General features: G+C 42.6%; 2 protein-coding genes across 2 annotated transcripts in view; one reads left to right on the plus strand and one right to left on the minus strand.

Moving 5' to 3' along the window:
- Positions 1 to 249: 249 nt before the first annotated feature.
- On the plus strand, positions 250 to 6,061 carry LOC119170463 (steroid receptor RNA activator 1). Its single transcript, XM_037421636.2, has 6 exons — positions 250 to 324; positions 654 to 830; positions 3,026 to 3,237; positions 4,969 to 5,077; positions 5,422 to 5,492; positions 5,703 to 6,061. The coding sequence occupies exons 1-6, from the start codon at positions 306 to 308 to the stop codon at positions 5,793 to 5,795; spliced, it is 681 nt and encodes a 226-aa protein (XP_037277533.2). The 5' UTR covers positions 250 to 305; the 3' UTR covers positions 5,796 to 6,061.
- Positions 6,062 to 12,927: 6,866 nt separating this feature from the next.
- Positions 12,928 to 25,595, minus strand: part of crm (cramped chromatin regulator) — a 68,833-nt gene continuing 56,165 nt past the window's right edge. Inside the window, exons 16-20 of the mRNA XM_075875151.1 lie at positions 23,661 to 23,738; positions 22,412 to 22,501; positions 19,689 to 19,837; positions 16,298 to 16,450; positions 12,928 to 13,083 (exon numbers count right to left, since the gene is read on the minus strand). Coding sequence (XP_075731266.1) covers positions 12,970 to 13,083; positions 16,298 to 16,450; positions 19,689 to 19,837; positions 22,412 to 22,501; positions 23,661 to 23,738 — 584 coding nt within the window. The 3' untranslated portion in view covers positions 12,928 to 12,969. The remainder of the gene's footprint in view (positions 13,084 to 16,297; positions 16,451 to 19,688; positions 19,838 to 22,411; positions 22,502 to 23,660; positions 23,739 to 25,595) is intronic.

Here is a 25,595-nt window from a genome sequence, read left to right on the forward strand (position 1 = left end):
CGCGTTGCGGCCAATTACGAAAGTAGTCCTCGCTGGTCAAACGTGAATTCAGTCCCACTGAAAGCGCTCATATATTGAAAAACTAATGTTTTTTTAATAATTACCGATGAAAACTTGTTAAAAGTTGGCAATTCAGCTAAATGATGTCATTTTTACAAAAGCAAAGTTACTGCTACAAGATTATTTTAATGAAATAAATGAAATATAAGACAATTTGAAAAATTTTGTTACCACGTATAACGTATTTTGTTCATTTTAAGTGTTAGATAGGCTAAAAAATACGTGGAGCACGTGTCACAACAAACATGGCGGCGCTCAGGCCAGGTGATGTCTTGTTTCATTTTCGCATTTTCGCGTGATTCATTCGTTTCTTCCGCTAGGTCGACTGCACCACGTCGCATTTAAACTCTTAGAACAGTAGCGGAATTCACACCTGCTAATACTCGCGCGTTGACGGCTTCCTGTTCCGAATCGACGAGCTGTTACGCGGGTCGGCGTGCCACGCTGACGCGAAACCAGCTGTTGTCGGAGGAGTCGTACCAAGCATCGTACAGCAACGCGCCCGAATGTTGTTCTACGTGTTTCGAAGCTTGTGGTGCGCATTCTCGCTGGGCTAATGCAGCTTTTTTTTTTTTTTCCTCGTCACTGATTAGGTAATGATGACAAGGCGTGGAACGATCCTCCGGTGTTCGCCTACACCGAAGTCCAAGGCACACCCGCTGCCGCCGCGCCCAAGAGGAACCTCCTGAACAAGAGGGTTCCCTATCCTCAGGATGGAATAAAGCCCCCGAGTGCACCATCTGTGACAGGCTCGGCGCCGCCTCCTGCAGGTATGCATAGAAAGGAGCTTGACACTGCTCGAACTGCTCCAAAGTTTTGATGCTTCATGCTGTTCCAAACTGCGATTTTTTTATTTTTTTTTAGTAACCGAACATGCTTTGAAACGGCACTGAGAAGATGAAGACGAGGAATATTACTAATAGGACTAACTGGCAAGCCCTGAAGGAACAAAAAAAAAAAACAATCTGTACACAATCATCCCAGTATGCTATCTGATCTGATTTCATTTATGCAATTGCAGGCGTCCCATGCAAAAAAATTTATTTAGCTGTTTCTTTTTTTATTCAACTTGACATGCAGGCTATCATGGTCAAATGTGAAATCACCGAGATCTCTTTGATCCCCACCGCGGTGGCCTAGTGGCTAAGGTACTCGGCTGCTGACCCGCAGGTCGCGGGATCGAATCCCGGCTATGGCGGCTGAATTTTCGGTGGAGGCGAAAATGTTGTAGGCCCGAGTGCTCAGATTTGGGTGTGCTTTAAAGAACCACAGGTGGTCGAAATTTCCGGAGTCCTGCACCACGGCGTCTCTCATAGTCATATGGTGGTTTTGGGACGTTAAACCCCACATATCAATCGAGATTGCTCTAATTTTATACCAATTACTATTACTTTGGCAACAGTTATATGTAGTTATAATCTTGACCGCGGTTACTTCAACGATGTGGTACTCATCTTTATTGATCTCATTCCACCCACAAGTACTAGTATTTTAAGTATATAGCCTATTATTTCTTTTTTGCAATATACAATGTTCATTTTCTGTCTTTAACGTCTTTTGCAAGAAGTATTGATACTCGTTCGTATGAACTGTTAATATTTATAAGACACCCAATGCCTTGAAGTCCAGGAGTTGTACAACATATTTTGCCCTCTGCTCCTTAAACACCAACGCCTGCCCCAAATTAGCGCTTTTTTTTTTGCTACAAACACGCTTATGGCTGCTCCTAAGCAATATTTTTTTTTTCTGCTCTGAAAAGTGATTGATTGATATGTGGGGTTTAACGTCCCAAAACCACCATATGATTATGAGAGACGCCGTAGTGGAGGGCTCCGAAAATGCCCCGCTGCAATGGTCTAGTGGCTAAGGTACTCGGCTGCTGACCCGCAGGGCGCGGGTTCGAATCCCGGCTGCGGCGGCTGCATTTCCGATGGAGGCGGAAATGTTGTAGGCCCGTGTGCTCAGATTTGGGTGCATGCTAAAGAACCCCAGGTGGTCTGAATTTCCGGAGCCCTCCACTACGGCGTCTCTCATAATCATATAGTGGTTTTGGGACGTTAAACCCCACATATCAATCAATCAATCAGGGCTCCGGAAATTTCGACCACCTGGGGTTCTTTAACGTGCACCCAAATCTGAGCACACGGGCCTACAACATTTCCGCCTCTATCGGAAATGCACCCGCCGCAGCCGGAATTTGAACTCGCGACCTGCGGGTCAGCAGCCGAGTACCTTAGCCACTAGACCACCGCGGCGGGGCGCTCTGAAAAGCGAAGTCAGTTCCATCACCGTTCTTATGTGCATGCTGTCCTGGCGCAAAACTGCTGTTCATTTTCGAGGAGGTGGCTTTCAGTGCTACTCTATTAGAGAAAGTAAAAATGAAGCTGCGATGCAAACAATTTCTCTGCATATTCATAGTGTTATTTAATATGCAACCTTTATAAAAGCAATCAGACATTTAAGCCAAGGAAGGTTTATGGGATGTTAATTGCACTGTTTAACAATGTTGTAGTTATGATATAAATGGGAAGAACGTTCAGTGGACGAAACTACAACTGGCCACCGGCACAGACCAAATTCGGTTTCCGAGCAAGAGCTATCTTTATATATTTAAGTAACAAAAATGCCATTTTCTGGTGCTAGGTTACATTTTTTTGGTGGTGATAGCAATTGTTAAAAAGACAATGAAGATGTCACACACTTGTTGATATTGAGGTCATAGAAATAAACAATGCATCGGGCATTTGTTTAGAGCTGAAGCTTACTCTCTTACGGTGTAAATGCTTGCTTTTCTTCTAGAGCAAACGTAATAGCACTGCCCTTGAGACTTATCCGTCTCACACGGCATGTTTGTTTATACCTTAATAATGAGATCGCAATTATCTTAGAGCATAAACTTTGCATATGAGAAGTACAACAGTCATCTACAGTGATCTTGCATGCTTTCTTCTCTCTTGATCATCAGGACCGGCAGCACCACCTGTCCCTTCTCCTTTAAAAGCAGCCCACTCTAATAACCCCCCGGCAGAGGCCAGTTGTAGTAAAGGTGACCAAAAAGAGACGGTAGGGGTGAACGACACTCCCACAGCAAGCCCTGCCTGTACCCCAGAAAGCCTCAAGGAGGAGACGTTGAGCAATCTCGACAAAGCCGTCGCGCAGTGTGCACCGAACATGGAGGTCAGTGTGGATTGGCTTCTCTGCCTTGCAGCTAATGCATAATAACAAATATTTTTAAGGTTTTATGTTTCATAACTATGACACGATTATGAGACACTGTGGAGAGCTTCAGAAATTAATGCCACCTGGGGGTTTTTAAATGTGCACCTAAATATAAGCATATGAGCTTCGAGCATTTCAACTTTAATCAAAATGCAGCCACCACAACCGGAACTTGAAAAATGCCACGATTATTGGGTAATTCGTAGAGCGCCGCGCCGTAACCACTAGACCGCCATAACAGGTGAGTCTTATGGCTGGGATAGTGAGGAAAAATAAGGATTTTCAACAAATTTTAGCACATTTCAACTGTACTTATTTTTTGTGCTGTATGGGAGGAGGATCACAGAATTTTGGCCTTTTTTTTTACAGTTTAAGTTTTATACACATTGACAGCAGATTGCGATATGTCATATAATCAAAAGTGCTACTTTAATAAAAATAACCTATTAGTATGCAATTACATATGACCCCGGTGACTCGCTATCATTAGAAGTGATTGTATAGTGAACACTATTATGAGCATTAAAAAGCTTTTTTTTTTAATCGCACATTTTCATGTAGTTTCTGTTCTCTCTGTAATGCCCTTTTACAGCGAAAGCTGTTATGAGATCACAACTTGGGTCACGCGCGGCGCCTTAGTTGTCCACCGCCGCTGGTGTCCGTATCCACTATCGCACGAAAAATTACGAACACAGTGGGGTTCGAACCCGGGTCCGCTGCATGCCAGCCCAGTATAATACCACTGAGCCACGCCAGTGCTTGGGACTTATTTGTAAGCTTGACTTAGGCAGTGCTTGACGTCAGAAAAGGAATCGCGTTAATGTGTGTAATAAAGAATTTTAGAACTGCAAAGTAACAACCAGGCGTCACCCAATGCAAATAGAATAACGAGTCTGTCGTAATGCTCCAAACCATTACAAAAGCTTGTTCTTGATGACTTATTAAATGTGGTATATACCCACTTCTGGCATAATTCTTCGTCCTCGTCAGCCACTGCATGAACAATCGGCACAAAATGTTTTGCAAGTGTTTTGCGGATAACACGCTTCTCCGGAAAGAATGTCGAATGATAGCATAGCAAATCCCGACCTACTACCCAAAAGTATGATCATTAATGGCATAGTGAGTACCCAAAAAGAGTTTAGAAAAGGCTCTGAAAGGCCAGCCTTCGCTGTGACTGTGCTGCACGTTCCGCTCATGCCTGACGTTTTCTGCACTTTGTCTAACATTGAAACAATGCCCACCAGCATTATAACAAACTAAATTAGGACTAGTCTTGCAATAAATGCAGTGTTAGAAGTACATTTTTATAATAAATTTTTGAATATTACAAAGTTATTTCCATGTAAGATACAACTTGTTACAATGAAGTGTGAGTGTATTAAAATGCATTACCTTCAAAGTGCCCTGCATAGCAAACAATATTGGAGATCCTAATCAAATAGTTACATGTACAGGTGACTAAAGTTAATGCACAATGAAGTCTTATTGTATGGCATGGATAATATTTTGCCCGATCCAATATAGCACTATTAGCCCCCATAAAATATTTTGCTCAATACATTAGAGAGTTTTATCGCATGCATTTAGCAGCACGTGTCAGCAGCAATATCTAGTAGTGCAATATTTGGCATGAGGTAATGTAGCTTAAAGTGTGGCTAGACTGCAAATAGGACTTTCGTATTTCAGAAGAGAAAGCAAGATGACGTAAAGAAACGACTAGATGTACTCAGAAGTGTTTGGGAACAGGGAAAGCTCAGCCTACCAGTGCAGCAGAGAATGCACGAATTAGCACTGGGTGAGTATGCAGTTGCCTATTCATAAGTTAATTCATTCGTTCAAAACAGTCTGCTATGTTTTGGCTGTAATTTTCAACTTTTCTTGCAAAAGAAAGGGAATTTCAAGGGCTCATTTTTCTTTGCAAGACGTAATATCAGAGAGAACAGACAAGAAAACCAAGAAAAGTATAGGTGGCGTTATTTGTAGAATGTAAGTGTGATGTAATTGTATAAGAAATAAAAATAAACAAAAAAGTCACTTGCCTCCTTTTCATGAACTTAATAATGTCGAGATCAATAAATACAAAGATTGAAAACTTCAAACAGAAGAGCTCAGTTCAAAATTTTGTTTTCCTTTCTGCAGAGCTTTCGAATGGAAATCACGAGAAGGCAAATGCGTTTCACATTTCCCTTATGGTGGACTACGTAAGCGAGGTAAGCATTTTTAGCTGCTGCAATACTGGTAGTTGGGTCTAGTTGGCAATACATGTTTGTTAAAGTTTGCAGCACTCAAACAGGATGTTGTCTTGCATTTCTTTTGCCACATCCCATTCATTTGAGTGCTGTAAATTTTAACAAGGAGCTTTCTAATGTTCGCAATCATATTTCACCCTTACATATCTGATTGCCAACGTTTCTTCGCAGGTCAGCCAGTGGATGCTTGGCATCAAGCACCTAATCTTAGCAGCCCAGGCAGCACAAGAAAAGCCTGCTAGTGATACGCAGGAGTCCTTTTGACCTCTGCCGGAAAAGTGTTAGGCACATTTGAAGACTGCTGATACAAGCTACTCTTCTTTTTTAAATGGATTCTATTAGTAGGACATTGAGAAAAAAAAAGGCAACTAACTTTCTCCTGCGAAGGCAATCATGTGGGTAAAGTTTTATGGGCACCTCTGCAAATATAAATGGCACTGCAGACCTTAATTTGTGCCCCATGGCACTTATTGCGGTTGAGATGTCACAAAATTTAGAAATATAAAAGCCTTTTTTTTGGTATACCTGAACACTTCAGTGAATCAGTTACTTTAATCAATAACTCGGATGCTGCTACATGTCTTAGTATCTGGCCATGTACCTCCAGTACAGGCATTGAGTGAAGATGGTGCTGTTTCTTCACGTGACCTTCACTACAAAGCATATTGAAACAGGCAAGCGGGCAGATTGTATTTTGAAGCTCATATAAAGCATTATGCCAGAGGGACACTGTTATTATTATTATTATTATTATTATTATTATTATTATTATTATTATTATTATATAACATCAAAGACAAGAGAAAAAAAAAAGAAAACTAGTTCACAACTGCTGCCAAAAGTACAACAGTAGCTGGTTGCTATGGAAGGAATGGGAAACTTCTCAAGAGAGTGAATCAAGAATTGGGCTAAGATTAAAACTGAATAACAAATCATGGAAGTAGAAACAGTGTGACATAGAAAAAGAAGGCACCAGAATGAGAATAAACATGCTATAACAGGACACAGTAAGCAACAAAAAAAACATGTGACGGGCATAAGTAGTGTAACGTAGCAAATGTGGCCAACAGTCAATCAATACCAAAAGATAAACTCAACCAAGCTGTGACACAAGAGTTCTAGCATGTCTTGCGTTACAGGGACAGTAGAGGCAAATATTAATCGACATTGATTGCTGAAATAGCGGTCCCCAAATCTCGTAGTGCTACTTTTGTGCCAAAGAAGTGCTTATTTTGGAATAAAATAACATTTTAGTGGTCCGCAACGCGTTAACACACTTCGAATTACCCGCCTCAAGTGGAACCATTCGTGTCACTGTTGCCATGCACAACAGTACCTGCCTTTATTGCGCCACCACCGACACTAGTAGCAGCAGAACGAAAGTAGCAGGAGCCGCAGCAGCAGCAACGACCATTGAACAATTTCCTGCCATGGCCTCCGAGATGGCCAGTGTGCCCCGCTAGATGGCATGACTTGTCCAGTTCAACCAGGTGAAAACTGAACTTTTCAACAACTCTCGCCATTCCCCATAGCGTTTTTTTTTTTTTTTTCATGAATTAAACAGAAACAAACAGGCAGCATTTTATTATGTTTCTTGATGCACCGAAAGATCTTTATTTAGTGGAGCTAGTTTAATTACTAGTGATTAATTGTAGGCAGTAAGTATGACGTCGTCGGGATTATTCGCAAATGTACTGGTTGTGGAGCATGTGTTCTCGTGCATTTACTTCAATTTCTCGTTAAGTAGGGCACTGCTGTAGGTAATATTGTCGTTTTAGACATTGTCATACATTGAGCTTTCACTCGGAATTAAATTGTTATTTGACTTTAGTGTCCCTTTAGGAAGCACTTCAAAAAAATGACAGATCATTACACCATAACAGAAGTAACATAAAAGGACAATGATAATGGCGACGGACCACACAGAGCAAAGCACAAGGCAAGCTGGATAAAAAAAGTTGAGGAAAACTCTCTCGACAAGATTGAATAGGAAGTGTTGGATAAGCACAATAAACGGTAATCTTACCTTCACAAACTTGAAAGTATAAAAACAGCCATTGGACACTAACTCACTCAGGATTTTTTTGTTTCAAAAAGCTTTTTATTGCCCTGGTGCTAAAGGCAAAGCACGCGCATGAATTCTATGAATATTTTACAGAAAATCTTTCAGTTTCAAGAAACTGCGATGGCTCACTCAGTCTTGCATCCTGATCCAGCTCGCCATGAAAAATGCTGCTAAAGACAATTCCATATGGGATTCATGCGAGGTTAAAAAAAAATTTAATTTGTAATGATAGACTCCTTTAAGATGGTCATCTATTCACTAAAAAAAAAAACTTAGCGGTGTAACTTTCATGCAGTGCTGCACAAGAGGTCGCAATTTTTCACAGGTTATAAAAATGTTTTATACAGCGCACATTCTAGGAACCAGAAAGGTACAGCTAAAAACAAAAAAAGAAGGAAAGTCCACTGTGCTAATTAACCAGCATTTCTGTCGCTTCCTGTCTCGTATGCAGTTTCACAAAAAAAAAGTAATGTTAGGTTGTCAAAAGTATGCTACAGTACCGCATGACTCCAAAATGGCCTTCTGGCCAATGCAACTCCATAACTGCCAGTTGCCGAACAAATACTACAGAACTCCTTTCCACCACTTAATGTGTTAAGTGACATTGTTGCTTACAAAGCCACATTCATGACATGTCGGTGTCTACAATACGATGGAATCGTTCCTTCCGGCTGTTTCACGACTAACGACCTTATCAGATGACTGTGCTCATAAGAGAATTCACTGCTTGCGTGTGGATGCCTGTTAATGTTTACCTGCGTGTTGTTCACCTGCATGTGTACATGTATTACCTATGTGTGGGTGTTTCTACATATCCGTTTCCAACATGCATATGTAAACAGAATATGGTAATTTTCACGGCAATAAATATGCTAACAATGTACTACTATAACTGAGGAAAGAAAGAAAAAGAAAAAAAGGCACAGAGGCTGCGTAATAGAATTCAGTGAGCTTGCTCAATGGAAGACTAGCTGTGAGATATATCAAAGCGCTGTTACATGAATGGGCCAAGCATCGCAAATCACTGAAAGCATTATCGTGTAGCAACACTGAGCTCTGTTACCTTTCGTTAACCGAGCAATGAACACCTATGTCCGCAATAAAATCCGATCATGGGAAATGTCAGCAGCTCTGCCGTGCGAATGGGGAAGTGTATAAGTTTCCTAAAGAAATGAGTTCACACACTGAATTTATAATAAAAGTTGCTGCCACAGTTCTGCAGTGAATCAAGGAGCACTTATACAGAACTTCATAGTCAAGCAGTTTTGATGCCTTCAATAAGTCTTTTTTTTTTCTTTTTAATCTTCCCTTTCCTGCATTAAATGAAAGTTCAAAGCTGAAAAGAAAATATGCAGCACAACACAGTGGCAGGGTACAGTTGCAGCCACATGCCAACTATTAAAACTAGGCTTGTGCAAACAGTGGACTTTTAGGTTCGAAGCGAATAACAATTATGGTATCAAATCGAATAGCATACACCACATAATAAGAAAAATGGGCATATTTGTCATAATCTAACTCACCTGCACAATGATTTTTCAGAAATTTACACAAAGGCTGTGCATTTTTTTTTTTTTTGCAAAGAAAGCGGAAACAACTTTTATTAGTAGCAGTATTTGACTTTCAAAAGAATGTAAGTGATAACCTGTAAAATATGTTACATTTTGAAATCTGCTATACTCAGAGCATATAAGCCGTTATAACGAGCTTTCACACTAAACAAAATGATGACTCATATGTTCACTTAACTTTCAAGTGGGGTTTCATGACAATGATTTTTTCTGGACAGGTGTTTTAACGGCATAGCACCCCTCCACTGTGGTGAAACGACCTTTACAGGGAGGTTCTATTCAGACTATTAACAACTACTCTTTCATTTTGAACACTTTGAAATTTTCAATAATTTAAATTTGAATTGAAGTGAGTTTGTATGCCCTAATAATCATTCAAATATTTGAACAATTTTAATATTTGCACAAGCCTGATTAAAATTCTTTTGAGATGCACATGCTGTCTACCTATACTATCACTACAGATCTGCTGCTTAACCTTTATGGAATCAACCAGCTTTATCCAATTTTCCTCAGAGCAACAAATGTACACTGTCAAGTGAGTTATACTATTAACAAAGTGAATAGATTTCCTGAAGCACTCGTATATTCATTCGGCCCGGCTATCATCAGTAGTTTCCAGACAAACATTTCGAACCAATTTTGTCAAACAGAGCCCCATCTTGATGTCGTTCAAGAAAAAACAAAACATGCTAGCACCTTGGCAGCCCATTGCTCTTTGTGTGGCTGCGTCCCGCTCTTTCATGAATACAAGATACTCTCGAGTTATCATAACAAGACAGAGCGCAAAATTAACGAGGCTCTTCATATCAAGACGAAAGGGAACATTTGCGTCAGTGAGCCTTCACTCACCCTCCTGAAAAAAGAGAATGTTTTTGAGTAGTTAACTTGTACTTTTCGACTCGTGGCAGATCCTTCTTTGCCTTTCACTTTTATGTGCACGTGATGGTTATTCTTGTTTTCAGCTAGATATTTCCAGGTGTAATAAATATTACACACAGTTGTTCGTCAGTGCTTGTGTCGTATGTCCAATCTTTCTCCGTACCATTTTTTTGGGCTGTTCCCCTCAGTATCATGTACCAACTAGCCCTTCAAGAAACCCTTCTACAAAATCTTCCTATTGACATAAACAAAAGAAATCTGTACCAATGTACTGCTTCATTGCTCACGTAATGCGGTGAATCATTTCCTGGTATTCCTGTGTATATTTTTTGTGCAATAAATGTAAGACCTGAGTGCACCGTTTCAAGATTTTCGAGATTGACAAAAAATTTTGCCCATTGAAGAGGGCCTTGAAAATGTTCCTATAGGGCCTTGAAAGTCCTTGAATATCCTTGAATTTTCTCCTTTGAAACCTGTACGGACCCTGGGCTGACCAATCGCTTCAACAAGGCACTTGGTCATTGGCGAGGCACGACTAAAAATGAAACTTAATTAGAATCGCTGCATTATGGCAGCTTGGTACACTCAGTGAACTGTTTCATGCACTTTTGCCACAATTGCCATGTGAATTCTTCCGAGTCATAGAGTTTGCATCAGAATTTTGTATCTCCAGGAAGAAAAGTATGTGCGATGTGAGCTGCAGTGAAAATGTGGAGTTCTGCTCTGTTAATGCATGGTCCTTCTAATTTAATGGACAACTGTGCGGCTGGCAAAAGCTACTGCGTGCTGAAACCTGTAATCAGAGGCTATGCTTTTAGGCAAAGCTGTAGTACAGCCTTTTTTTTTTTTTCATAGATCTCTTGTCACTATTACGGTGAAACAATACAGATACAAAATCTGACTTCTTCAACATGGCAAAAAGCTTTGATACAATTGTAGTACACTTTCCTTGTTTCATATTGTTCAAGTACGCTGCACGAGAAGGTTACAGTCCACAAATACGGCACTTTCTTGTGTGAAACACCCGCAAGTTAGCATAAACTTCTAAGGCTTTTGCTATCATTGTTTAAATGGAAACAAAAATGAACTGAGTGGTTTAATTTGTTCCGCTGCATAGGCCAACGTTACACACTACCGTACGTTGAACAGGAAGCATGAATAGCATGTGTTTTTCACATAAATACAAAAATGATTCTGCGAGCCATTGGAAAATCATCACAATACCTCTTTCATCTGAAGAAGTTTTCAGAATTGGAACTTGAAGTGATAGAACGAGCAGCCTTAAAAGGCAAGAAATGAAGGTTGCTGACATGTGCTAGTAAAGACAGAGCTGCAAAGAGCCTTTGTTGGCTGTGACTGGCCACATGACATTTAAAATTTTTCTACATCCTATCACATTTTAACTTTTTTCTACATCATATATTAATGAACTGAACTGCAAAAATAAGCAGTAAATGCACCTTAGACTTCCACAGTACAAATAAAATTTGCAAAGATGTCTGATGAGGGTCTTTTCGAGGCTTTTGTCTGAAGCACTCAGCACCAGCAGCCAACACTGTGCAAGATTTCTTGCCCAAACTGACAGGTGCATAGCAGCAACTCCCAATCACAACGACTTGCCTATGTGTCATCTCAAGAGACAGTTTCGAGTAAATGCAACAAAGTGAAATATAAAAATGAAACACAAATGCAGAACATTTTTTACAGTGGCCTGCTTACTTTGCTTATTGAGAGAGCTGCAGAAGAGGTTTTCGTACTTGGCCTGAAGGATAACCTTTTCAAAAAAATCAACAACTGCAACAGCAGTTAACCACCTCTATCTACGTTACAATACTACTTACGTCACACGTCCAATATCAAAGGTCACCGAACGCTGGTTTTCAATCTATCGAGATCTATTTGTACGAGCTAGATGAACCAGAGCACCGCAATTGGTATGCCTCAATAATCGAGATTAGAAACAGCAATGTGCTGATGAAACAGACAACATGCAAGAGCCCGAAGGCATGCTTTGCCACACTGTTTGAACATTGCCAGTAGCCTCACATTCAAACAACTGGGCGAGTTGAGGCAAGTGCTTGTAGAGCCACTCTCACAGCCGCCTTTGCCACTTTAGCATCAGCACTTGTGTTATGTCACAGGCCATTTCAGTGTTTTCTACAGTTGGTCAAATTTCAATGTTAACACGAACATAACAAGTTTATATATATATGGTGTAAGCAGCACAACAGAGTAAATACAGTAAATACTAACTGTTGCCAAAATCAGCATTCAATGTGTATATGCTCATAACAAATACTAGATATGACAGGCATTTGTGTTTTGGTGCAGCTTTGTTGAAGCAATGTTCATCTGTCTTATTCCTGCCATTAGTTGTGACACAAAAATTAACTAAAGAAGGTGTGTAACTGGCTCGTACCTTGCTTGGCGAGCGCCCGAAAGAGCTGCACTCGCAAGAGTGTCATTATGTGTCCTCATTCGGTCACACAGCAAAATCTTCATTTAACCGGCTGCGATGTCTGATAAACCCAGATGTCTTGGCAAGCTCAACAGCAAACATCAGTGTTCAGTGACCATTGAGAGTACATGTGAGAGCGACGGTTCCAACACACACAACAGCTCGTGCCTTGCACGGCCAAGCTTTTGCCCTCAAACTGTGCACACTTTGCGCACTTGCAACGGCAAAAATCAAAAGGGCAGAAAAACAGAATAACAATACCTTCCGGGCTTCCTGTGACACACATTAAAGTGTCTGCGCCACATCGTGGTATTGCGTTCCACAGTACACACAGCACAGGTCCTATTTACATCCAGAGAAAAGTAAACACTACAAAAGTGCAATAAATTACGGCTTCCAACAGTTCTATGGTACACAGCTATGTACAGATGAGTGAGTAGAAAGAACGACGCCCCCGAGTCGCTACGTGGCTTTGCCCTCCGGATTGGATGAGGCAATCTGTGCAGCGAGGTCAGCAAACTTTGCGACGTAGTCCACGCTGTTCTCGTTCATGAGGCACTGCAGCTGGGTGTCAACCTAGATAATAAATGGAAAGCCATGCCAGCTAAGTTTTACGGCCCGCCGCTTTCAATTATGAAGCTTTAAAAGCTCCTAAGCTCAACCTTAAAGGGCCTTAACAAGTTTAGTAATGGTGTTGTAGTTGTGTGTGACTCTACAACGAACAGATGGCCACGATAATTTTTCAAAATGGTGTCGCAATAGCGAGTTGCACATCCTTGATGTTCAGAAGGAAGCCCATGCTCATTTTGCTCTTTTCTTGACTACACTATGCTCACAGGCTCGTTTTTCCTCCTGGCCAAGTATTCCTCCTGGCTGTACAAGAGGATAAGCAGGAAGCATGTGTAACTGCAGGCAGACAGGTTCTTTCTGCTGCTGACATAACCAGATTCTACTGGTGGAATTATGGCCAACACTAGGGATACCGAAAGGGACAGATTGTTTTTCATTTTGTTTGTTTGTTGTTCTTCCTTTTTCTTTTCCCTGTTGTGCTACGCCAGCAACGTGTGACACTTCCACGTCTGGCAGTGTTGATTGTCATAGCATTTTGAACTCAATGCCTGCGTTTACTTGAAACGTTAAAAAAAATCAAAAGTCGTTTGGGGCCCTTTCAGGAACATAATCTTACGTTGACCAAATTGAATATATGGATTTACTCGTGTAATCCTCGCACTCGCATAATTCTCGCACCCCCCACATCACCCAACAAAAATACGATTTCTTTTTTTTTTCTCGAGTAATTATCGCACTCCGAAAACTGCCGCAATAATGTCGTCTGCTCATTCCAACCACTGACGATGATAGCGCGCGTCATCTGGCGCCATCTCTTAAGCATCAAACGTACTATTATTGGTCACAGATTCAATCTAATCCAGGCCAAGCCAAAGTGGCAAGTGCGCATTGCAGCGTGTTTTGTATGTAGTGTCGGTAATCTTGTCAAGTTATGGGGCGATACTGAAGCTACATGGCTGCTTTTAAGTTGAAAGTGATAGATCATACACTAAACAATGGCAACAGAGCCGCCGGTAGGTCCTTTGGAGTCTACGAGTTTTATGTTCGCTACTCGTGACGGCAGCTGAAAGCCACCAAGACGTGTTGGGCCTGCCGTGTGCCTAAAACTGGGATTGATGGTAAACTTTATTTCTTCAGAAGGAAACTGCAGACTATTCTGTTAAATATCCATCAGCCCTACGCTTACTGACATCCTACGCTTACTGACAATACTGACATCCTACGCTTTTGAGGGCTCCTGTTGAGTGACAAACGCTACCGCAACGCCCATAAGCTTTGCGTATGGTATTCTAATCTTCGACTATTTGCTTGCACTTTTTGTGTCTCAAATAAATCTTGCCTTGAGTTGAACCTGTGCTTTTGTTGTTGAGATAAGTTTTAATTAATACTTCTCAAAGCTTGCTGTTAGTCGCTGGTGTGAGAATCCCGATTTGCGGCCCCTTCGTTTTCTTTTTCGCTCTGTACGTTTTCGTGGAAAGTTTTCCCCGCGTAATTCTCGCACCCCCCCAACTTTGCATCGGTTTCCTGCCAAAAAAAAGTACGAGGATTATGCGAGTAAATACGGTACACTACTACGCGAACGACATATTCCTCAAGTGATGTTGGTGAAGCCACAGGGATGGAGAGACAATTACAATGAGCATATTGACAACAGTGAGCTGTGCAACGAGCTGCACAATCATTACTCCCAATCTCCATTTATCGTGTGACGGTGAAAGGAAATCTGTCTCCAAGTTCAGCTACCATATAATCATTTCCCAACAACCCACACAACGTTCTTCTTACTGGCTATGGTGTCTCTTCAGATCCCAGTGGTGGTGGTGTCTCTTCCAATTATTTCCCACTAACTTTTGCCACTGGCTTAGCCAGGGGAAGGGGGGAGACATTGGGGAGTTCAAGGCCCTTCTCAAATTTTACAATTTTGTATGTGTATACTTTATTTACTTGCACAAAAACACTCGCATAATGAACCCACCCCCAGCTTGCTTCTTGAAAAAAGGAAAAAAAAAAACTTTTTAAAATTTCGTTTTGGTATGATAGCCGGTGCTGTTAATGATCGAAACAATGTTAAATCAAGCCACTACAATGACAAAATAACAACAAAATGAGAGCCAGAAATAGTTATGCAATCTTGCTAAACAGTTGCGAGCAGCGCGAGTGCGGACGATGTCAATTAAAATTTGTAAGTCGCACCTTGTACGGCAAAGCGCCGTCTGTCAAATGCAGGAGAAACCTCTTGGCTGATAGCGCGACGCAAACACAGCGGCACAAAAACAGAGCGCGTGGTGTCCAAAATGGCGCTCGCGCTTCGTAATGGAACACACTGCATGCTCGCCATCTTGGACCTATGCAAAACGCAACCACACCCACCACGCCGATGGCACATTGTGCACCCGCAACGTCTAATACACTCAAACCTCATTATAACAAACTTGCATCTTACATGAAAATAAGTTCGTTATATCTGACAATTCGTTATAAAGATTTATTCTAACACTAAATATATTGCGAGACGTTTTTTCATTTACTTCATTATAACCGATATTTCGTTATATCCGGATTCGTTATATTGAGGTTTGAGTGCAACGTCTGTGCGCCGCCATCCGACGCTGCGTTTCCGTTGTTGGGTTTGTCGTTGTGAACTTAGTTGGGACACCTGCTGTGCAGGGCGCGTTCGGCCGGTGCGCTAGCTACACGGCTGGTTACTAACAGCATGCGCTGGAGCATTGTAACCGAGCGGCTGGACGACACTTCGGCGTCGATTCATGCACTTTCATTACGGGACGAAACAAAAAGAGCTTTGGGCTACAAAAAAAATTTGTCGCGCAGTTCACGGGTCTAAACAACTAAAGTCGTCACCCGAAGTTTTCGCTGTTAAGACTCTTGTGTAATGAATCCTTCCCCTAAATTGGCGTCAACTTTCTTGAAAAAAAAAAAAAAAAGGTGGGTTCATTACGCGCGTAAATACGGCATATTGCATGTGTCATCCAAACCAAGACCTCGTAATATACATGCTCACACACAAGCACATGCATGAACATGCATAAAGAATATTTAATACCCCGAGCCCCCAACCCACCAACGAAAATTTCAAACTATGCTCCTGACTATCGCATACCTTGACATTGCCACACCCAGTTTACCCAGGCCCCTCAGTGCGTCCCGCACTTCCCCAAAAACTTTTTTGATAACCCAGGGACCACAGCTACGGGCCACTCACGTCAGGTGCCAGCCTTGAAATGGAGTCCAGGCTGGAGTTCTCCAAGGCTAGGACAGGGGGCTCAGGCACCACTGACTGTGACCCTACTGGGGGGGTCACTTTGAGTGGCGAGTCCAGTGTGTTCAGCAGGGAGCTCAGCGAGAAATTTGAGCCCTGCGAGAAAGAAAAACTCGGCCTATGGATTCATAGTGATACAATAACGACAGGCAAAGAAACATAGCAAGTTAAACAAAAAACAAACCCACCAAAAGAACATTGATGACTCAATGTAAGAGGGGAACACCAACATCAGAGGAAAAAAAAAAGACGGACCAAGATATGTGTCTCCTCTTGATAATGGAAACCTTTTAAGAAAGCATTAAAGCAGGCACGTCCACAGGAACGAAACACTTATGTGAGACAATGAACATGCAATTTATGTGCAACAAGGCACCTCTATTTTTTTCTTCACGCATATAGAAAAGCAAATACTTCGTGTGAAGCACCTGTTATCGAAGAAATACACTCAAACTCCGTTATAACGAAGTTGAAGGGGAGCCACAAATATTTCATTAAACCCATTATTTCTAGGCTTGTGCGAATAGTGAATTTCAGGGTCGAAGCAAATTTGAAGCGAATAGTGAATTTGGTCGAATAATTTCGAATGGAATTCGAATAGTATGTATGACATATAAAAAAAAGAGAATATTTATCATAACCTAACTAACCTGCACGATATTTCTTTTGAATTGAAATAGGGACTCTAAGCAAATGCCTTTTTTTTTTCGTTGAAAGGAAGTCGAAACAACCTTTATTATTAGTTTCGGTAGGATCGGAGTGATAACCTGTACGATACATAAAGTTTTAAAATTTATTATACTTAAATCCTATAAACCATCATAACAAGCTTAATAAAATGGATTGTTTTGAGGGTAACATGTTCCTTTAAAGGGGCCCTGCAACACTTTTTCAAGTATCCATGGAGCCAGTAAACATGCTTGTCGCCTCACAAGTTTACCGCCGCAAAATTTCTAGAATCGGTCCAGTACAAGCGGAGTTGCAAAAATTTGTCGCATGCTGCAATTGCATTCTCCATTCTCAACCCGTCAAAAGATCTGGAAGCTAAGTAGGGAAGGATGGCACGAGAATAGAAAAAAACGTCATGAGCGCCTAGCGACTTTGAGCACCTTTTCTCTCTTTTTTCTTCGAATACGAGGCCTTTCAGTGCGATCGTGCACGTACTTGTGGACAAGCGGCAGCTTCACGCGGCGGTCCAATAACGACGAGCGCGCCATGCTCAAATCAGCCAATGACTGTGACCAGAGCCGTATTTTCTTTCTTGGCTGCGACAAGTGATTTTTGAGCTTGTAGTGTCATTTGCTGAGGGAAGAGAGCAATTTTTAGCTTTGAAAATTTATTGTGAATTTCAGGCCGCGTGCTGCGCAACAAAACTTGCCTCGCGTGTTATCGGCAGCCTCTACTACCGATCGGCAGCGTTTTCTGACCATGCTCAGCAAGTGTTGCAGGGCCCCTTTAAATCTGAAGGAGGGCTTCGTGGCAAAGCAAATTTCTCCTGAGTAGGTGCTTTCACGGCTTGCATTACTACATTGTAGTGAAACCACCTTTACAGGCGGACTAATGAACATTTATTTGTTCATTGCGAATGAGTGAAACAACTTTATTCGGTCCACAATAGACGCGAGTAAACTCATTGCGAATACTTTAAAAATATTCGATAAGTTAAATTCGAATCGAAGCAAATTCGAATACTCACCTATTCGTTCGAAGCATTCGAATATTTGCACAAGCCTAATTATTTCGTTATATCGATTATAACAGTTTATGAAAATAAAATATATGCTCAGATGGGCGCACACCTAAAGCTTGCTAAAAAGGAAGCCGCCTTGCGGCTAGATGTACCGCTAGGCGACCACACGTGCGACATAAAATAAACACAGTCGAATCTCATTATTTAAACACCCTTAATTCGAACTTCCGGTTAATTTGAACTCCAGCTGTGGTCCCGTCAAAGCTATGTGTATTCCAATAGGCGAAAACGCCCTGTAATTCGAACGCGCAAGCACTTGCGACGGTTAATTCGAACGTACGGCGCTCGGAAAATGCTCTCAGCGCCGTGCCCAATCACGCGGTGGCACCTCTCATCCCTGCCTGCGAAGAAGGAAAAAAAAAGAAAAGGAAAGAAAAGACTGTGGTGGATTGTTTGCTCTCTCTCAAATGCCAATCTGCGACACGCCTGTGCCACGCTTCTCCCTTTTCCGTCTCTGCACGTAGAGACACTTCTCTTTTCAAGGCCGTGCGCAGAGAGAGAGAGGGGAAAAAAAGAAAGCTGTCGGGGAGGGTCCTCCTTTCTCGGTGCAGAGGGTAGCAGCGGAGACGCAGTTGTTGCCGCCGTCTTTCGAGAGTGTTGGTGCTGGACTTAGCCGCGCGCTACTATGCTTTGCAAACTACATGCGAAATTGACTGACTTGCTGCAAGGCAAACGTATGCAAACGCGCATCACCGATTATTTCAGTTAATGACGGATGTCCTCTGATTTGTGAATAAAAGTAAGTCTTCTGAAGCTGCCCCATCGTGTGTTCTTATAAGTGAGAGGAAAATCGCTTTGCACTGCGGCACCGCTTCTCGGACACGTGACCCGCTGAACGCTTTCTCAATCATCTCCGTTGGCTGTGTGAGGAGGAGGGCTCTCTCGGCCACGCGTGGCATGGCTGTAAGGTCGGCGCGGGAGTTTTGGAAGAGCCGTGCCAAGCGAGCGTCAAACTCCGCAGAAAATGGTATACTTAACACACTACGGGCAGATTTTTTTTACTGTTTGATAGACTAATTTAGTTCATTATATCCATTTACTGGTCAATTTTACTTCGTTACAACAAGGTTTAAATGCATGGTTCTCAATGGCGCTTTCAAGGGGAATTTCATTTACTTCATTATATCCATTATTTTGTTATATCCTGTTACATTATAACTAGGTTTGAATGCACTGCTATGCTTCTGGAATTTTTCATTTAACTGATCAATGTTCCTGGATCATACAAAATTCACATTCCACAGAGTTTTAAATTCTTAATGACATCAAGAAAATCTTTCTACAAAACAGCATGCTTTGAAAAGACTAAATTTTTCCTTTTTTTCAAGCGCAGTCCTCCAACTGTGTTATTTCACATGACTAACATTGCAACACAATACCAACTGCCACTGTTCAATCTGAAGCTAACTGGATTGTTGCTAGATTAAGTAAAAGATTGAAAGATTTCTTGCACCAATACTTTCACAACTTTACATGTTATGACAAACAAATGCATTTTTCCATCTATGCAGAACAGATAAGCAAGCAATTTAACACAAACAAAAAGAAAACACTTATTGTCAAGTTATTGAAATTCCAGACTACCTCTCCATTCAGCCAATTGGGATCTGGGGCTGAAGGGACAAGTTTGAATGGACTCATAGGCGGTGTTGTCAAGCCATCCGTCTTGTCAATGACAGCACTTTTCTCCATGGGAGTGGCAGACACTTCCTCGCAGGCCAGCTTGAAGGCGGCTGAAAATAAGGGACAACGCAGCTGCTTCAATCACGTTGTTGAAGTATCATACGCAAAGCTATGTCATAAACATTTAGTAAAGAGTTCGGGTCGATAATGAAAACAGGGATAGCACTTGACAAAACCATCATGAATTTCACAGTCACAATAGTTCAAAATTTTTCATGTGACATGACGCTTGATAATTGGCATGCAGTGCGCACATTGAGCACTGCAAAGCTGCAACCATTGGCAAGTACTGCCACATAGGTCATGATTTTCCAATGAGCATGACAGTAGCAATCAATTTCATTGAATTGTGAAGACACACGAACTGACTGATCCAAATGAATGAATGATTTCAGCATACTATAGCATCACTGGTGCTGTGAGAGAGACTGTAGTGCAGCAAAACCTTGTTAAACTGTACCCGCGTAAACAGTAGTTTGGTTTTAAAAGTAGTGAAGCCAAATCCTCAACTCGGCGGCCATTGAACATAATGCATTTTGTATCCGCATAAGCCGTACCAGCTAATCGCATATGTATCGGTTAATAAGTAGTTTTTCCAATTTTCGTTGCGCACTCGCCGCAGCATGTTGTCCCCCACTGGGCGTCCCGACAGAACAGCAAGCCCCAAAGATCGAAACACGCCTTGCTTTTTTGTGTTGATGATGATACCGGCTGTGTTGGTGAGCGCCATCTCGTGGATTTTTCTCCAACAAGAAGCACTCAGCCGGCTAGGCTTCTGGTGTTGTCCACGCGATCGGGCTTTGCACAAACACGCAAACACGGTGTGCGCTTGCTTTGCTTTCTTTGTTCCTTAGGCGCCGTGCATAGGTGTTCTCTGGTTTATCCGTGCCGCACAGCTCTCTCGTCGTTTTTCACGTGTTGTGTATGTGTGCTTGTGCTGGTTCATACTTGCGTCATGCTGGGACAAAAGCATCCAGTGCTAAAAATAGAGGAGAAATTGGACATAATTCGTGCTATTGAAAGTGGCACGAAAAAAACGGCGCAGGCACGCGAAAAGGACCTGTTGTTAACCACGGTGTGTGGAATTTGGAATTCCAGAGAGAAGAGAGGACTGTTTCGGGAGAAGGTGCTGCTGCTGACGTGGATGGCGCGGAGCAGTGGCAAAATGGTCAGCTGAAGAACATCTTGGAAGACTACGCACCTGATGACATTTTTAATATGGATGAATCGGGGCTATTCTTTAAGCTGCTACCAGACAAAACGCTCGCGTTCAAAGGCGAGACGTGCACCGGCGGCAAGCATGCAAAAGACAGAATATCAGTGGCGTTTTGCGTAAACATGACTGGAACCGACGAAACTCCGCTCCTCGTGATTGGAAAGTCGGCGAAGCCTAGATGTTTCAAAGGCGCCCGCTTGGCATCAGGGGTCATCTATGGCAGCAACAACAAAGCATGGATGACGGCAAAACTCTTTGAGGAGTACGTGCACCTCACTGATCGTCATTTTGCGGATAAGAACAGAAGAGTTGTTGTTATTTTAGACAACGCTTCGGCACACGTCGCCCTGGACAACCTGACGGCTGTGAAGTTGGCGTTTCTGCTACCAAACACAACAGCGATTGCCCAGCCCTAGGACCAAGGCATCATTCGAGCTGTAAAACAGCTCTACAAGAAGAATCTGCTGCGCAGATTTCTTCTCGCCATTGAATGGGGCAAATTATTCTCTATCGACCTGATTGGCGCGATTCACCTGCTAGAATACTCGTGGCGGCAGGTTGAAGCAATGACAGTTCAAAATTGCTTCAAGCGTGCTGGCTTCAGTGTGTGTGCGGGCGACGCAGATGACGCCAGTGACGCCAGTGACACCATCGACCAGACTTCGGACATCGTAGACAAAGCTTGCAAAACTCTGCTAGCTGAAGTGATGGAGCGGCAGGGCGTTACGGAAGGCATTTCCTTCCCCGACTTCAGAGACGCAGACAGCGATGTGCAGACATCTCCGAACATGTCCGACGAAGCCATTGTTGCCTCGGTTGTCGAAGTGTCGCCAAATGATAGTGATGAGGACGACATGGAAAGCGACAACGCATGTGATCCAGGTCCGACAGTGGCCGAAGCTGCGCATTGCGTCAGCGTCATGTGGGTATTTGCCGAGAAGAGGGGGCTGGCAGAAAAGCTGGCTCACAGCATAAGTGAGTTTGAGGCCGCAGTCGTTGCTGCTAGGCCGCCGCATCGTCAAATGAAGATTACAGACTTTGTCACGCGAAGTTAATAAATTACTGCACGTTTTTTGTTCTTTCATCGCACTCCCTGAAGGTTTCTTTTTTTAACAGGTAAGTGAGCGACCTGACGCTATTTCGGTTAAGCAGTACTACCGTTTAGTAGGTACTTTTTCCTAGCTCCGGCCAACTACGGTTTAACGAGGTTTCACTGTGGTACACAATGTTAACTTATGCTATTTTAGGTCTCTCACGCAACCTGAATTAAGGAGAGAATTTCCGCATTTAACACTTTGCCACAATGCACCAGTGACCAAGCCTACAAAGTTGTCATCAGAAGGAAAAGTATTTTCGGCCAACAGGCACCAAGCCACAGATATTAGGCAGAAGGGAAGCTGGAACTTACCGGCAAGATTTGAGTCCGAAACTGCAGTAAAGCTCGGTAAAGGGTTGCTAGCCTCGACTGCAGAGCCGTCTGCATCAAGGGCAGAGAGACCTGCAGCACACATCCATTCGACAAAGGGGCAGATGTATCAGATTGTCATAATGCAACATGAGACAACGCAGTCAACGTCCGATTTTTTAGGTGCCCGAAATTCCCGACTCATCTGTGGCACCACCAAGTTCCCCATAGAGTCAATGTATTGAAAAGTCTAAAATTTCGGACACTTATAGCCTTGGCCATCCGATCTTCCGCACTTTTTACAGCTAACCGCAGACTCGAAGTCATTTCGGTTGCTTTTGCCATTTTGGTTGCTTTCGTACCCTCGAACCTACATACTCGCATCGCAGGTGTGACCAGAAGCACTGTGCTGTAGCTTCCGTAACCATAGAATTTCCTAAAGTTAACTAGAAAGGTCTTTGGCACTCCGATTGTTCAGCAACCATAGGAATGATGGGTAGTACACAAATTTGCCTACTCTTCATGCTTGCCGGCTTCGAACGTGCTAGTGGCTTCATCTATTACTGCGTTTTGGTTTTGTTTCGAATGAAAGAGAGCTGATGATAGCACCGCGCTATGCCGAAACCAAAACTGAATTTTGCCCAAACACTCTCAGGACCCGCATATTATACGGAGACGAAATTATTAAAATCTAGAAAAAAAAAAATGGGGTATAGGGGGCTTTTACGGTATCCGCACACCCACTGTGCCACTGAAATTTTCGGGTTTTTGGTGCGGGTCATATGCACGAAAATATTGTAGCTGCCGTGGTAGCTCAGTTGGTATAGCGTTGGACATGTTATTTTCAGGTTCCAGGTTCGGCCCCAGCCTACGGCAAGTTATTTTATCATTCACTTTAATTTCTTCACAATTACAATGCAATTACTTATAACATCCCCTATACTTTCCTTGGCATGATTATCTGTTAGATCTCATTAATATTGTGTCTAACAAAGAAAACAAGCCATTAAATGTACACTTCTTTCCCAGGTTCAAGTGAGTCACATTGGTAGTTTGTTTGCTGACTGAGTATTGAAGTTGGTACAGCACGCAAATTTACCTTTACGCTCATTGGCCCTTCCTAGGAAAATTCAGGAGTCATCAATGACTGCAATAACAACTATTTTTCCCTATGCTCAATTACAAGCAAGGCAGTGGGACTGCTTTTGTCCCTATTTCAACAAACAAACAAAAAATTCGCTCACAAACATACCAGAGAGTTCAGATCCCAGGCTTGGCAGTGTGGTGGCATCTCCCAAGATCTGCGCAGTCGTGCCTTCTGATGGAAGACCTGCAAAAGGTGGGTCGCCAAATTCAGTTCTGAGAGTACCTGTGTTATTCGCTTTTTTGTCTTTTTAACCGTTTTCTTGAGACGTTTAAAGTGCCAAAACACCATATTTTTCAGATACTACAGCGCAGGCCGTTACTAGTGTTTCATTTGTGCGTATTTTGTCTACCACTCACTGCACTGCCTGACAAACACCTGATCAGTAAAAATGTGCGACACATAAACAGATTAAGAGACTTAAACCATAAAAGGCCAAAAATTGCTGGAAGCAGAGAAGATGCACAGCTACAAGTGAAAGTCGTGCAACTTACGTTTCAATACATTGTTTGGGGTGAATTCCATCTCACAAAAAGCATTAGTTGGCTGCATCAGTAGCCCTATCATTAATGTTCAGAAATCTGTACAAAATAACACTGTGCCTAGGGTAGGCATATGGAACACAGCAAACAGCATTCATATGCTTATACTGCTTTAATTCTAACAAAAAGATGTCCTAATGCTAGCACGAAATAAATTTTTATTTATGAAGCCCTTCTATCAAGGGTAGATATTTTTATGTAGCAAGGCAACTTCAAATGGATTCATAGGCAAGTGCATTCCACTGTCAGTGTTTATGCTAATTACAAGGTGGCACTAAACTTAACCACATAACAGTTGTATGGTGAGGAAAAATACAGAAATTGAGCAATTCGCAAGAAGTCGCACAATGCAGAGGGGCTGGTGCAATGTAGCTATGTAAAAAAAATGTGTCACTCCGGTAAAAAGAAATAAAACAAGCTAACCATTCCGTCAGAGTACCGTAATTACTCGAATCTAATGCGCACCTTTTTTCCGGTTAAGCGAGTTCATAAAACGCATGCACGTTAGAATCGAGTACGAAAAAAAAAATGAATACGGTCGCTCTATTGCCATCGGCATTTCAAAATGGCCGCCCCCTACGTGCGTCGGCATGGCGCGTGGGCCATTTCTGCCTGTGTCTTTCCCATGTGCAGCACTTCGTACGTGTGCTGAGGAGTTCGTCAACTTGCAGTGCATTAGCATCGACGGCATGGAAGGGCCGACTCCAAAAACACGAGTGCGCCACGATGCCGCTTTTAAAAGAAAAGTCATCGCGTGTGCAGAAACGAACGGAAATCGGGCCGCATCGCGGTCGTTCGGAGTTCCCGAAATGTGTGTGCGGGACTGGCGGAAACAAAAGCAGAAGATTGTCCACAGCAAAGCTTCACGCAAAGGCTTCAGTGGACTACAGCAGGGTCGGTTTCCGCAAATTGAAGAACTGCTCGGTGAGTATGTGCTTGAGCAGCGAGCGACACAGCGGCCTCTGACGACAGAACTGCTCCAAGTGCGGGCTATGCAATTAGCCTTAGAAAAAGGTCTAATGCGGAGCCAGTTTAAAGCGAGCAGGTGCTGGCTAACCAACTTTATGAAAAGGAAAGGCTTTCCCCTCCGAAGGTGAACGGGCACATGCGAAAAGTTTTGCGGAGGAGTACGATGAAAAGCTTCACAGTTTTCAGAGGTTCGTCTTAAACTTGCGGCACAACAACGGCTACCTGCTTGGGCAAATCGGGAATGCCGATCAGACGCTTCTTTACTTCGACATGCCTGGCACCACAACGATCGAGAAGAAGGGGGCGAAGGAAGTTCGCATGCTGACATCGGTCCATGGTAAAACTACAGTGACGGCAATGCTCTGTTACATGTCAGATGGGCACAAGCTTCCCCCGTACCTCATATTTAAATGGAAGACGCTCCCGAAAGGAGTTGTTTTTTCGAGTGATGTGATCGTGCGGGGCAGCGAGAAAAATGGGTGCGCGTTGCAATTGATGTCTTACTTTTTATTTTTTTGGCGTGGAAATCGGG

This window comes from Rhipicephalus microplus, chromosome 2 (assembly GCF_043290135.1).
Source record: "Rhipicephalus microplus isolate Deutch F79 chromosome 2, USDA_Rmic, whole genome shotgun sequence".
Lineage (NCBI taxonomy): Eukaryota > Metazoa > Arthropoda > Arachnida > Ixodida > Ixodidae > Rhipicephalus > Rhipicephalus microplus.